The sequence below is a fragment of the Chanos chanos genome, chromosome 11, assembly GCF_902362185.1.
Source record: "Chanos chanos chromosome 11, fChaCha1.1, whole genome shotgun sequence".
Classification (NCBI taxonomy): domain Eukaryota; kingdom Metazoa; phylum Chordata; class Actinopteri; order Gonorynchiformes; family Chanidae; genus Chanos; species Chanos chanos.
Window position 1 is genome coordinate 14,714,136 of NC_044505.1, and position 15,980 is coordinate 14,730,115.

The window sequence follows — 15,980 nt, forward strand, 5'->3', positions numbered from 1 at the left end:
ACCCACAATGGACCAATGGGGAAGATTTTTAGAGGAGGGGCAAGACATTGCTCCACCAATCCAAAGAAAGACTTTTGACCAATTGCAGGATACCTGGTGGCCCAAGGTGTGAAGTGCAAATGTTCCCTTGCAAGCACCCCCAAGGGATTATTCACCATGGCAACTAAGGGCTCTAGGCAGACCCCCAAACACAGTAAATATTCAGGAGTATTCCATGCCGCGTAACAGAGCTGCAAACAGCCGGATACAGCCGATTATCTGTGGAGTATCCGGGAATATACAGGAGTATTCCAGTCCGGATACACCTCTTTTCACGCAGTGATTGGCTCTGAATCTTTGATCTTCACAGCTGTGACTCCCACGGTCAGTCTGGTAAACCATTTGTCAACCAACAACAGTCTGGCTTCCTAGCACTGACTGACGTCAAAAAGCCCCAAAGAAAAAAGTATGTTGTGCTTGCGTACATAGGCCAGAGTGCATTTGTTTCTCTGTGCGTAGTGGTATTCAGGACTTTTCCATGAAGTGTGGAAGATTATATGAAAACTTACTAAACCTGGGAACCTGGGTATTTATACTCTGTCCTAACTAAAGCACAAAACATAATAACAGGCCCATAGAAACGAATTTGAGATCTTAAATTCCAACCACAACAAGTGACTCTCTAAACATGGTCGAAAGTGACTTCCTGTGACAGCTGTTTCCTGTAAAGTTAGATGGTATAACAGAAACAGTCCTATGAACTGCTTGCATTAGTTCAGATATGTATGGGTTCATGGGTTCATTCATGTTATGGGTTCAGTGTTAGTTAAGCATTAAATTGTCTCTTATACAGAAGAGATGACCAGTACTGTTTACGAAAATGTGAACAGCACTGAGCTGGCGGAAATCGACAGACAGAGAAAAATGGCCTCACATATCACAGGTACTGTGACTACTAAACACATACACTTACGCACATTGACAGAAAGGATATCCCATATTGTTCAGTTGCTCTCTTAACAGTAGTAAAAAAAATCTAGAGAGGGGAGACTGGATACAGAGGAAGAAAGAAAGACTACACGTGTTCTGAAAATACGGTAAAACTGAGGTCTTGATCCTGTCAGTAGCAGAAGAACAATGATTTGTTCAGACATAATCAAACTCTTATTCGGATTAGCGCTTAGACTGCATCCCCTCTTGTTTTTGATTTCAGTTTGGGCCACTTTAAAAGTTTCCTTTAGGAGAAGTGCCTAAACTTCACATTCCTTCACTTATGCAGATGGATAATGTTATCGTCTTAAAGTTTGTGAATGAGATTCAGTGAACTATGATGTTACATTGTTGAGCGGCTAAGAACTGTGAGCCTGAGCAAGTAAGTGTGGATATGCAGGTTTGGACATGACAAGGCCCAGTGCTATGGATGTTGGCGCTTTTTAAATTAACCTTAGCCAAAGCGAGGACGCACAAAAGTACATTTTTGCAGTCGACTAGTTGGTGGTTAGAGGGTGACAGTTAATTGATTAATCAGCAACCGGGACATATGGTGACAAACACAAGGGCAGAATGATGCTTTTTTTTGTAGGAAAATTTTTGGAAATTAGGGGTTTTTATTATATTTTATTTTATTATACATATTTTAATATATATAACACTGTGTAGCAGCCAATAATGTAATAATTACCGTTAATGTAATAACTGCCAATAATGTAATCATTTTTCTGTTCTTAATGTAATAAAAGTCTGTAATGTAATAACTTACCTAAATTTCTGAATCAATAATGCAATCATTTTTTGTGCATAACGTAATAAGATTGCATTATTGGCTGGTTATTACAGTATTGGGTGGGTTAAAAAAATCATAAAAATGTAATAACTGGAGCCAATAATGTAATAATATACTTAAATCAGTTTATTTAAGTTTTACTTACTGGCTATAAAGTGTCACACTTCCATGACACTTACCGTAACTGTGCCTCTGAAATAGCTGCTCACAAACCTGACTGCACACACACACACGTGCACACACACACACACACACACACACACACACAACCTAATCTCTCTGTAAGAATTAAGAGTATCTATTTGTTTGTGTAACTTTTCACTTTTGAACTTTACCTCCAGCACCTTACCTCCACCTCCACCTCCTGTAAGGGCAGAAATAGGGGTGATGCCACACAGGTGGCAGATTGGGACGGGGGTCCTGGCGGACTGGGCTTATGGTGCAGAAACTGCCTTTTGGTACATGGAATGTCACCTGTCTGGAGGAAAGGAGCTGGAACTTGTGCGGAAGGTCAAGCGATGCCAACTTTATAGTCGTCTCATCAGACGTGCGGCCATATGTTCTGGACACTCAGAACATACGGCTGTCAACTGATCACCACCTGGTGATGAGTTGGATCAGATGGCGGTGGAGGCTTCTGGGCAGACCTGGTAAAGCCAAGTGCGTGGTGAGGGTGAACTGGGAACCTCTGGCTGAGGACCCTGTCCAGAAGGTCTTCAACTCACACATCCAGAGGAGCTTCTCCCTGATCCCGAGGGAGGCTGGAGACATGGAGTCCAAAGGGGACCTGTTCAAAGCCTCCACTGCTGAAGTGGCAGCTTTCAACTGTAACCAGACGGTTGTCGGTGCCTGTCAGGGTGGCAACCCAAGGACCCAGCGGTGGGCGCCTTCAGTGAGGGTTGCCGTCAGGCTGAAGAAGGCCTTCTGAGCTTGGCTAGCTCAGGGGACTCCAGAATTGGCTGAGAGGTAGCGGCAGAAGCGATGGCAGTTGTAGAAGCAAACACTCGGGTATGGGGGGAGTTTGGGGAGGCCATGGAGAAGAACTTTCGGTTGGCCTCAAAGAGGTTTTGGCAAACCATCAGGTGACTCAGGAGGGGCAGGCAGGCCCTCATTCAGGCTGTTCTCAGCAGGGATGGGGAAGCTCTGACCTCAACTGAGGACGTGGTCGAATGGTGGAAGGAACAATTTGAGGAGCTCCTAAACCTGATTGGCATGCCCTCCGCAGAGGAAGCAGGGCCGGAGGATTAGGGGGGTTGTCACCCATCTCCCTGGCAGAGGTCACTGAGGCAGTTAGGAAACTCTGCAGTGGCAAGGCGGCAGGAGTGGATGAGATCCGCCCTGAAATGCTGAAGGCTCTAAATGTTGTTAGACTGTTATGGCAGACACATCTCTTCAATGTCGCATGGAGGTAAGGGACAGTGCCTGTGGAGTGGCAGATGAGGGTGGTGGTTCCATTTTTAAAGAGAGGGGGACCGGAGAATGTGCTCCAATTATCAGAGTATCACACTGCCCATCCTCCCTGGGAAAGCTTACTCCAGGGTGCCGGAGAGGAGACTCTGGTGGATTGTCGAACCTCAGATTCAGAAGGAATAATGTGCATTCCGCCCTGGCCATGGAACAGCAGACCAGCTCTTCACCCCTTGTATGGATACTGGAGGGATCATGGGAGTTTGCCAATCTAGTCTACATGTGTTTTGTGAATCTGGAGAAGAAGGCCTACGGCCACGTTCCTCGGGGTGTCCTGTCCGGGGTGCTGCAGTATGGGGTGCCAGGTTCGCTGCTGCAAGCAATTCGGTCCAGGTATAACTGCAGTAAGAGCTGTGTCTGCATTCTTGGAACTAAGTCAAGCTCGTTCCCAGTGTGTTGTTCACGAGTGAGGGTAGAATGGAGTGGGAGATTGACAGGCGGAACGGGACGGTTGCGGCAGTCATGTGGTCATTGTACCAGTCTGTCGTGGTGAAGAGGGAGTTGAGCCAGAAGGCAAAGCTCTCAATTTACCAGTCGATCTTTGTTCCAACCCTCACCTATGGTCACAAGCTCTGGGTAGTGACTGAAAGAATGAGATTGCGGATACAAGAGGCGGAAATGAGTTTCCTCCACAGGGTGGCTGGGTGCACCATTAGGGAGAGGGTGAGGAGCTCAGACATCCAGGAGGAACTCGGAGTACAGCCAGTTGAGGTGGTCCAGGCATCAAGTCAAGATGCTTCCTGGGCGCCTCCATGTGGAGGTGTTCTAGGCATGACCAACTGGGAGGAGACCCCTGGGCAGACCCAGGACACGCTGGGAGAATTATATATCTCAGCCCTTCTCAGCCTGCTACCACCATGACCTGGCTCTGGATAAGTGGCTGGTAACGATGCTGATGATGACCTTACCTCCATTTTGTCAAATGTACAGTACAGTATAGAGCAAATGTTATTTCTTTAAAAAGGGACCATAAACCATCCTTTATTATTGTTATAAAACTGTCAAATTTTTGAGCAGCCGTTTGACAGAAGTAACAGTAAGGGTAGTGTTACGGAAGTCTGACACTACTCGGGTAAAGGCCAGCGAGTTTACCTGTGCGAGTCCACCGAGCAAAGCCTACTTGCTTGAACACTTAAACTCTAACTGTTCTCAGCACTATAAACTATGTGCGTCTACTCCATTCATGTTGTTACCGGTACACACAAAAGGTTTTGCTATGAAAAAAGACAAAGAAATCTGGCAAACATCTGTTCTTTGGAACACTCCTCACCCTCATGTGCCTCCTCTGTTGGGTTATGCCAGTCGGCAGTTAACAAAGCTGATTTCATTAATGCATATGTTAACGTGCTATCGCTTGAGCTACTAGCTCTCACTGAGATTTGGATCAAACCAGGACACACTGCTACCCCGGCTGTGCTGTCCACTAACTACACATTTTCCCATACCTCCCTTACCTGCTCAAAAAGCTTTCACTCAGCCCTGCTCAAGTTGAGAACTACCGACTGGTCTCACTACTTCCATTCCCATCTAAGGTTATCGAAAGAGCAGTTTTCAGGTCTCAGAATTCCTCACTCGGAATGACCTCTTCGATACAAATCAGTCTGGCTTTAAGAGTGGCCACTCCACTGAAATGGCTCTGTTGTCTGTGACAGAAGCCATAAAGACAGCAAGAGCAGCAGGTCAGTCCTCAGTGCTTGTCTTGCTGGACCTATCAGCAGCCTTTGACACAGTCAACCACTGCATCCTGCTATCTGTTCTCTCCAATATGGGGATCTCGGGCAAAGCACATTCTTGGTTTTTATCTTACCTCAATGGGTGTTCTTTCAATGTGTCATGGCAAGGACAAATGTTCATATCCCATCGCCTCTCCACGGGGGTGCCCCAAGGCTCAGTGCTGGGACCCCCTCTCTTTGCAATATTTACCAACTCCATGGGTCTGGTTATCTGCTCGCATGGCTTCTCATATCACTGCTACACAGATGATGCCCAACTATACCCGTCATTCCCGCTAAATGACCCCACAGTCTCAGCATTGATCTTGGCTTGCCTCTCAGACATATCCACATGGATGAGGGAATGCCACCTTTAACTAAACCTCTCTAAGACTGACCTCTTGGTCATTCCAGTCAATCTATCTATCTATCCACCACAATATCAACATAAAAATCGCCTCTTCATCCCTAACCCCAACCAAGGTCGCAAGAAACCTGAGTGTCATGATTGATGACCAGCTATCCTTCTCTGACCATGTTGCATCGGTCTCCCGGTCATGCTGCTTTCACTTTACAACATAAGAAATATCAGGCCTTACCTGACTCAGTGTGAAAATATCAACGGCCAAAATGTCCAGTGAGAAATATGGCGAATAAATGAATAATTTCAATAACAGTATATTAAATAGTCTAACATTGTGTAACCTATAAAATATGTTCCAAAGACAACTTAAATCTAAACTCCGCTGTTACGACAATGAGAGATTCAGGTTTGGTCATGTGACTAAGAGTTCCTCGAGAACAAAAGCCTTTAGCGTGCTGTGCGCACTCCATAGCAACAGCCCTGTGCTTCGGCTCAACTCCACATATTAGCATGACCCCGAAACGTCAAAGCAGACATCCCTCGGCTAGTTTTTTAAAAAACCAAGTGGTGGTGCAAGTATGCCTACTGCAGTCGAGGCCAGCAAGACTACAAGGCTATGTGTTTTATTTTATTGTTGTAGCCTATATGTTCCAAAAGAGTTCCAAAAGAGTTCATGCATGCTGACTACTTATAATAAAATACATTTGTTGGATCATAGCGTTTGTGTTTTGTGTTTCATTGCTGTTTGAATGTAGGCTATTATATGGCTGTTTAAAATATATGTGTGGTAGTTATATATGGCTGGAATTCTAGAAGGTTAACTGCCACATTGACGGTCAGAAAAAAGTCTAGTGTAAACTCTGCACATTATGCCACCCAACTCTTGGTTCAGGCCATGGTTATCTCTCAGTTCCACTGTAATGTCCTTCTAGCGGGTCTCCCTGCATGTACAGTGAAACCCCTACAGATGGTCCAGAACGTGGCGGCATGTCTGGTTTTCAATCAACCTAAAAGGGCACATGTCACACCGCTACCCGTTGACCCCATGGCCGCCAGAATCAAATTCAAGTCGCTAACGCTTGCTGACAGAGCGACTTCTGGGTCTGCACCTACCTGAACTCAATAGTACTGACTTATGCTCCTTCTCGCCCATTGCATTCCTACAAGGAACATCATCTGGCACTGCCATCCCTACACACAAGGCAATCTCAGTCCAGACTGTTTTCGTTTGTGGTTCCCCGATGGTGGAATGAGCTACCATCTGCCATCAGAGCAGGGGTGTCTCTCTCCATCTTCAAGAATATCTTGAAGACTCACCTCTTCCGAGAGCACTTCCACTCATAACGCTTAACACCTCTAACACCCTAACATGCCTTACTTGCACCTACTGTGTTCTTCTCTACCTAATTTCCTGCTCTTTGTCTTGAAAGACAAAGTAGATGTGAGAATGTGGTACTCAGGGCCCACTCATAGGTCTCTCACTGTACTGTAGCTTGAATTATTTTTCCACTTGTAAGTTGCTTTGGATAAAAGCACCTGCTAAATAAAAGTAATATATATGAATAAGTACTAGTCCTGGGTATTTATACTCTGCCCTATCTAAAGCAAAACATAATAGTAGGTCTACAGAAACAAGTGTGAGATCAAACCACAGACGTAAGCTCTCTAAAATGACATGATGGAAAGTGACTTCCTGTGTTAGCCATTTCCTGTAAAGTCACAGTTTAACAGAAACAGCCCTATGAATGGTTTGCATTAGTTCAGCTATGTAGTCATTCATGTTACGGGCTCAGTATTAGTTAAGCATTAAATTGTCTTTTATACAGAAGAGATGACCAATGCTATTTACGAAAATGTGAACAGCACTGAGCTGGTGAAAATCCACGGACAGAGAGAAAGGGCCTCACATATCACAGGTACTGTGACTACTATACACACACTCTGAGAAATTTACACATGTCGACAGAAAGGATATTCCATATTGTTTAGTTGTTCTCTTAACAGAGATAACAGTATTTAAAAAAATCCAGAGAGCAGAGGCTGTTTAGATTCAAAGGAAAAAAGAGGGAGCACGTGTTCTGAGAATACGGTAAAACTGAGGTCTTGATCCTGTCAGTCACAGAAGAACAATGATTCGTTCAGACATAATCAAACTCTTATTCGGATTAGCGCTTAGACTGCATCCCCTCTTGTTTTTGATTTCACTTTTAAAGTCCCCATTGGGAGAAATGCCTAAACTTCACATTCCTTCACTTGTGCAGATGGATAATGTTATCGTCTTAAAGTTTGTGAATGAGATTCAGTGAACTATGATGTTACACTGTCGAGCAGCTAAGAACTGTGAGCCTGAGCAAGTAAGTGTGGATATGCAGGTTTGGACATGACCAGATCTATGGCTGTTGGCAGGGGCGCCTGCAAGACTCCATCATAGGGTATGCACAGAAACCTAACCACGCACGCTCACGCATACACACATCCAGAGAGAGCTGAGAGAGAAACGCCACTGACTGATTAATGAATAACTGAAGCTGGCCTACCTATTCGAAGTTTACTCTCCTTCTCCCAGGTTTCTAACGAATTAAGTTGCTTGAGGGAGCTTTTACTCTTTTTGAGCTTGGCTGCTGTCTATGGTTAACATGAACTAGCTAGCGTAGGACTGTCGTTGGTGATCATTTTGGGGGGGTGGGGTGACGGACGGCACTTTTGAAAAGATACAATTTAAGATTCTGCGCATCAGCAAACCAATCAGATTTCCTGCATGCACGTATTTGCAAACAAGAGGCAAATGTTTGACGAAGCGCCAACCTCTTTTACGGTTGTTTCCGTGGTTGCGGTGAGAACAGACTAGACGTCCATCACGTGACCTAATTGAAGAGCGTTTAGCCGGAGGAGAAATATGAAGTGGACTTGCACATGATCTGTGGATATCAGCAAACACTCAGAGGTGGTCACCTTGACATTCTCCGCTCAAAGATCGGGAATCTTGTGGTACGCACTGTGCGTACAGCCGTACGGCTGCACAGCTGCAGGCGCATGTGGCTGTTGGCTCCATTTTAAATTAACCTTAGCCAATGCAAGGACATTCAAAAGTACATTAAAATGAAAATCTTAATTAAAATGAAAAAGTCAGTGGCTAGAGTGTGAACGATTGATCAATTAATCAGCAAACCGGGACATATGGCGACAATCACAAAGGCAGAATGATGCTTTCCTTTGCATGTTGGATTTCTGGAAACTAGGATTTTTTAATTACGTTTTATTATATTAAAGATTAAATCTCCGTAACTGCACACACACACTGTGAGCAGTGAATTTGACCTCTGCATTTAACCCATTCTTACACACCAGTGGTGACCACACACACACACACACACACACACCCACTAGGCACAGGAGCAGTGGGCAACACACCTGTGTCTGGGGATTAGTTGGGGGTCAAGTGCTTTGCCTAAGGGCACTTCAGCTGTAGATGTATTCTTGCCTGGGAATCAAACCAGCAATCGTTCAGTCACAAGCCTGCGTCTCTAACCCTAAGGCCACAGGCTGCCCCATATAATATTATTTTATTATTTTATATATGTGTGTATATATATATATAGATTAAAATCTATCACACTCCCTGATTGTTGCTTTAAGAAAGAGGAGCTGGTGTGGTGTGTTAACAGATTCAGTTAGCCCGTCACTTATTCTAACCTTACTGAAAATGATGATGGGACTAGTAGTTCCACAAGTTGAAAATATTTGTCTGTATTATTTTAACTTAAACCCGCGTTAACGACTGACGACTGAAAAATCAGCTCTTCAGAAGCACTAATCAATTAATCAACTACTTTGACCCACCCATAGGCCAAAGGCTGTCTTCTCCAAGTCACAATGTAACCTACAATTTCTGTCATGGCTCCTTTAGATTGAAAGCTCTGTAACACACACAGGATCAGCCCCTTGGTCTTGTGGGTCACCAGTTTAGCAGATAATTATGTTTGTGTATCCATCTCTGTGTCCCTTAGGAAGAAACACTGCATGGAACAAATGTAGCATAGCAGGTGCAGTTTGTCTTGGGCTGCTGTGTGTTTTCCTCCTGACTACCATCACAGTGCTGAGTGTCTGGAGTAAGGCAGTGAGAGATCAATTACAAACCAGTTACAACAGTCTTACTACAGCGAGAGATCAGCTGGAAACCAGTTATAACAATCTCACTACAGCAAAAGATCAGCTGCAAACCAGTTATGACAAACTGGTCCTCGAGAGGAATCATTTACTGAATGAGAGAGATATGCTTCAGAAAAAGCTGTCTGAACTTGGTGAGTTGATCATTTGCACGACAGAATTCTTTTATTATGATTGAAAATAATTTAAAAAATCCCACTGATTCTAAGTCTTACAGTTATTATGAGCATTTGAAAGCTGATTTGCTGAGGTTTTTTATTATATTATATACTTTTCTTATGTGCATAAGGATGGGAGTATTCAAACTCCAGTGTTTACCACATCTCTGTTGAAAAGAAGACCTGGAGCGAGAGCAGACAGTACTGTAGAGACAGAGGAACAGACCTGGTCATTATAAACAGCAGAGAGGAACAGGTGAGAGAGAGAGAGAGAGAGAGAGAGAGAGAGATGATCAAAACAAAAAATAAAAATACACATGTTAATAGTGCACATCTCCCTCTTCAACAGGAATTTCTGTCAGGACTTGGTAAGGAGGTCTGGATTGGTGTCACTGACATTGAAACAGAGGGCAGCTGGAAATGGGTGGACAATACAATTCTAACCCAGGGGTAAGAGTTTGGGTGATGAGTTTATACCAGCTGTTTGGTGAAATGAATTGAAAAGTAACACTGGTATAGAATAACCTGTTTTGCATTGTGTACAAATTTTGTTTTGTTTAAGGTTCTGGATGAAAGACCAGCCGAACAACGCAAATGGAAATCAACACTGTGCATGTCTTCAGAGCAGCCATTCAGATGTCTGGAGAAACTGGAATGACTATCAGTGCACTGATAAAAAACTCTGGATCTGCGAGAGATAAAATTTCACTTCCATCACAGCTCATGACAACCATATTGTAAATATCGTCAACAAAATGCCAATTGTACATGCTTACCCTATGATTTGCGAACACTTATTTTACTGATTTATATTTAAACATTTACATTAAAACATTTCAAATACACCAGAATCTTTAAAGCGGAGTTTTATCTGTAAATGTGGACTCCAAAGGTCATGCCATCACTGAGCTGTAATGGAATGTACGATGAAGTTTAAGTTATTTTGTACAACATTAGTACATGTGGAATCTGGTGTTACTGAAACTAAGATAAAAAAAAACATCTTTCAGGACCTTGTTTGAAGTACTGAAAATAGAGAAATCACACCATTAGCGATTCTTTGTCTGTATAGATGAGGCAATCAGTTTTTATTCTGGGAACACAATTCTGTTCTATTTTCGTAAGTCTCCCAGATACATGTAACACAGGCAGGGTGCTTTAATAATATTATACGTGAAGCACTGAATTAATTGTTTGACGAGAAATGATTATAACCATCTCTATGATAATGTTTTACTCTTTATAAAACTATATTTTGTGTTCTCAGAGGATTGCTTATGAGCTGTTTAATGAGCAAATTATAGCCTTGCTTAGCGATGTTCCTCATTTGCCTACAAACCATTTTAATATCTGAGCGAGCCTTTAGTGAGAAGCGCCTGAAGTTCAAGACACTGGTGCTGGCCTACCAGGCCACAAGAGGCTCCGCCCCATCATAACTTCAGTCCCTCCGCCATTCTCCGCAGTGGTGGAATGACCTCCCTCATGCAGTTAGGACTGCGGAATCCCTTGCCATATTCTGCAGGAAACGGAAAACCCACCTCTTCAGGACTGTGGGGCCCAGCTGAATATTTCGTACCATCACCGGACATCTCCAGACTCTTAGAGAGGTGTAGCGGTAAAACACGATCACAGGTATATATCTTGTTAAGTGAATGGAAGGTGTGGACATACTCTTTCATCTTGTGTTACAGACATGCATTCGTCTTCTCTCACTTAAGCACTGGTTTATCAACCAAGCTCTCACACACCTGCCCCACAGTTTTAGAAGTTCTCATTTTCTATGGGCGTCAAGGTCAAAGGCCCTTGGCTGCACGGGTATATCTGTGTGTATGTGAGACCTTGTAGTCTAGTCTTCCACCATCAAGACTCTGTCTGGGTGCCTCTGATGACCTCCTCTCTGCTTTTGCTGTATGCTCTACCTTTTGTTCAATAAAGACAAAAGAGCTACCTTAAGTCATCATCGTGCCTGTTTATTATTTTCAACGCTTTTAAAAACACTGATGCCCAACAGGACCCACCTGTCCCCCACTGCCTAACCTCCCTTTCTTTATATATATATATATATATATATATTAAAAACAAACAAACAAAAAAAACCTCTGTCTTGTTATTGTAAATTGTAAAGCTTTACCATTGTATCCAGTCTTAGCTGAATAATACGAACTCTAAAACCAGAGGCGGCAAAACTCATTTATTTGGTCTGTGTCCACCGTGTTCTTGAGTTATGCAAGGAACTGCATTGTAAAAAAAAAAGAAAAAGAAATATTGGCAGTTCCATATCTGTAAGGTGGGTTTGATGGTCTACACTGTAAAAATCCTTAAAGCTTCCAAACATATGGGCTCTGCAGCAGCAGGCCCAGGCTCTGCTTAATCACGGCAGCATGTTGAAGGTGGCTGCATAAATACAGTCACTGAATTCCTTATACACAATATGTTGTAGCCATTTTGTGAATTAATAACTTTGTGTTTTGTAAATATATCTGAATATTAATATTATTTATGCACCTATGTACCTGTTTGTGCTAAGTTGGAAAAATGACATTCTCGGTGAAAGTTTATGCTTGTACTTACGGTAGAGCCAGGGCACATTTACGTCACCGTGGGGAAAAACCCGGGAGAATGGATTTGGAAGTTTGTTTCTGGTAAATGCGGATTGAGTGACAGTGGTTAAAAACGATTTTTTGACCACTTTTGATTCACTTCATTTCCCTTTATATTACAAATCTAAGTTATTTTCGTTTTCTTTTATGTGTTATTGGAATTATCAAGTCTTTTTGGTTGACATCTTTTGTTTCAATAAATGGAATTTCATTGATTTAAAGAAGGACTCGAAAGTGCGTTCAAAACAGCTACCTGCTCATTCATTCCACGGTCTTAATTTGGAAAAGCGAAACATGGAAAGGCCGAGACACAATACACAAAGAAAAAAAAACTTTTGATTTCACCACAGAAAATATGAACTGAGACCTGTTCTTGTAGACAACTCTTGTTAGAAAAAAAAAAGAATTGTCCGTGTTGTTTAAAAGAAGATAGTTGCAAAATTGTCCGTCTCTGTTCAGTGTTTGTTCAGTATGTCACTATGGGAACCACTTCAGTTGTGGCTGATTATGTAAAGTACCAATGACAGGTCTGTCAAAAGAAAGACAAATGACCACACTGCCCATGCATGCCTCCCTGTGTAAACTCCTCCAAATATAAAGACATGTAAAAAACACTGAAATGTATAAGGTTTTTAAAACAGACTTTCATCTTGAGAAAACTGTTTCTACTAATTAACAATCTTTTTAATTCTTTTTCGTGGGGTAAATTCCTGTGATTTTATAGGGCTGACATGTTAATTGAACTTAAGGCATTATAATGTAATTTTATCTTTTTCATTTGACATTTTTTGCTATATTTTTACATTATACGGTATAATGCAAAGCGAATAAGAATTCTGAGAATGAATTTGTCCGGATGCCTATATACTGAAATACACTGAAAGCTGGGGGAATAAGGAAGGAGAGAGAGGGCTTAGCCTAGACGATGCAGGAACTGCGGTGAATAATTACCAGGAAAGGCGTAGGGCAATGTCCTAGCTTTGAGTTACAGAGGTTGATTCCTACCAAATATTACCACCAGAGAAAGTAAGACACTGAAAGGCAAAGACAATAATATCGCAAAACAACCATGACCAATTCCTCCGTCTTCGTGACCGGGACCGCAAGTTTTTGTTTCAAGCACACTAGCACGCGTGAGCCCAGACGGAATCTTGGGAAAATGTCCGTTGCTTAGTAGCCGTAAACAGTAGTGTTAAAAGGAAGGATACATCCAACTTTAGGCTTTGAATATCTGCGTGCTTAATTTAGAGAAACTGTGAGACTAGAGCCACCTTCAGCTATTTTGTATCATTGATATTGTTGCATTTAAATTTGTGACGTTACTAATGACTTGTCGCTGGATTCTGTAAGTATGGTTTATTATAGCATGAAAATGGTCATGACGTTAGCATTCTAACTGTACTTCTACTGTTTAAGGTTAACTGACTGTCTTTGTCAATTAGAAGTAATCGCTGACCTTAGATATCTGACTTGTATTGCACTGGTACACTTGTAAATGCATTAGGGTTTACTTCTAATTAAATAATACCTTGGCTTAAAATGAAGGTTGCTTTAAAATGGATTTAAAGCAGCCTAACTGAAATATCATTCCATTACGACTATTAAAATCGTGACAGTTGTAATTAATGTAACGTTAATCATACTTATCGTCACTGAAATCCTTGTACTCCATTTCTTCGTCTTGCCCTGTTTCTGCAAAACCCACAGGCTGTTCGGAGGTAGACTGGAGAAGAAAGAAAGATAATAAGAAGAGAAGATGTCATCTCTCTATCACAAAGCCAACCGACCATACGAGGACGAACATGGTAGAGAGGAAAGCCGACACAGAGGCGTGGCGATGCCGTCGCTGTCAGGGCAGGTCGACTTCGAGAAACTTAATGCTCGACTCACACCCGCTGCACTCCTACACACGCAGCTTAGCCGTGACGCGCTGGTTTTTAACTACACCACGTACAAAGCACAACAAAAACGCAAAGATGCTCAGAAAAACCCAAAGACAGAATTACTGGTGAGGGTTTATCACTTTATTGAATTAAAGCTGAAATATAATTCATTCATTTGTTTGTTGTTTGATCTCTAGATTCATTACGACTTTCATCTGTTCTTTGACTGACAAATTGATAGGTTAATTCATTAAGTAATTTATTCATCTCTTCCTTGTTTCCCTTCGATCATTTAATTTTTTCGTTGCTTGGTTCATTCTTTCTCTCATTTTCTCTTCCTACGCATGCTTTAAATAAACATATCTCTTATGCAGATGAAATAAGACATTCTTTCTCTGTAGCCGGTTCTGAAGCGGTACCAGGACCAGAGGCAGCCTGAATACATCCACCAGAAAAACCGGGAGAGGCTTATCAGCGCTGGCTGGAAGCCCTTGTCCTCCACCTCTGTTAGGGGAGAGAAGCCAGAGTCATCCCCAGAGAGACGACCTTCCCCTACAGTGCAACTCCCCCAGATCCCAGACCATGTCAAAGATGGAAAGGTTCTAATACGCAGCTCCTCACACACTCATTACCTGAGTAATCAGTGACAGACTTTGAGGAGTGCCACTAATATGATCAGAGTTTCTTATAAAAAATGATTATTTTACGTGCTAAAATTTAAAAAAAAGAAACGTTTTTAGAAAGTTGCCTTATCAGTTGTAATAGATATGACAGCTTAGGTTTTATGTAATTGGCTGAAAGAGTCAAACAGTAATTCCTCTTTCATTTTAACCTGAATCGTGCTCGCAAGTGGTTTCAGTCAAAATCAAATCTGTAAAGCTGCTTTATTACAATGCCTATTGTAAAAAGGCCCCTGAAGATAACATTGAATTGGACTGTGTTGTAATAATAGTAATGTGGATTGTGGAGTAAGTGTGTAAATTGTGCAGTGGTTTATTACAAGCATATTTCTTCTCACTCAAAGTGTTTTTAGTCTGGTCCAGCACTTAAACATTTAACACAAAGTTGTTGAGCTGAATGAGGTACGGTAAGGCTAGGTTAACCTAAACTTGCTGTGGACAAAGATGCCTGCAGGGTTGAAAAACATGAATGGAGGATAAAATGACTTCAGCGATTGTGAATTACCATGTTAACTAATCATACTGAATTGTATTGGTGTTTGTCGCTCAATGGTTTCAGGTGCAGCTGACTCGTAGTTCACTGGATTCTCCTGTCCCTTCAAAAAGACCTCGTTCCTCCAAAAGCAGACCTGTCACCCCTGCGACCGTCGGCTCGGCCTCCGGCCCGCCCCCGCAGAGCCCTCTGCTGTTTAGTTCCGCGGAGGAGGTGATCCGCGCCAGGATACGATCCCCTCCCGATATCGTCCGGACCATTTCGGCGAACCCTCACCTGGGGTTCCTGTACCTGACCCCTGCTGAGCCCAAATCGTCCAACAAATATGACGCCTTCAACCTCAAGTAAGGTCTTTCAAAACTCCTCCCGCACTCATGACAGTACTCTTGGGGGAGGGGGGGGGGGTCCACCCACAGCCACTTCATTCGCTTAGTCAATAACGTGATCATTGCCTGAGAAGCAGTCAGATGCGTTTGGATTGGATACTCAAATGTGAATGTAGACAGTCAATTTGGATCAGCTGAAATGTTTTACACTGCAGTTTTTATAAATGATCTGAATTCAGAGCAAAAACCTATTCAGATCCACTTCAAGCTGAGTTCTGTGTTGGCAGGATCGTCACCTACGACAACATCAACAAGACGCACCACTACACCATCAGCCAGAGGGGCGTCACCTGCTACTGTGAAGACCA

At 42.6% G+C, this 15,980-nt stretch overlaps 1 protein-coding gene across 1 annotated transcript in view; it reads left to right on the forward strand.

Moving 5' to 3' along the window:
- Positions 1 to 13,986: 13,986 nt before the first annotated feature.
- dnah6 (dynein, axonemal, heavy chain 6) overlaps positions 13,987 to 15,980 on the forward strand; it is a 64,820-nt gene continuing 62,826 nt past the window's right edge. The window contains exons 1-4 of the mRNA XM_030787723.1: positions 13,987 to 14,238; positions 14,515 to 14,712; positions 15,353 to 15,630; positions 15,900 to 15,980. The exon at positions 15,900 to 15,980 is cut by the window's right edge and continues 187 nt beyond it. Of these exons, the coding sequence (XP_030643583.1) occupies positions 13,987 to 14,238; positions 14,515 to 14,712; positions 15,353 to 15,630; positions 15,900 to 15,980 (809 nt within the window). The remainder of the gene's footprint in view (positions 14,239 to 14,514; positions 14,713 to 15,352; positions 15,631 to 15,899) is intronic.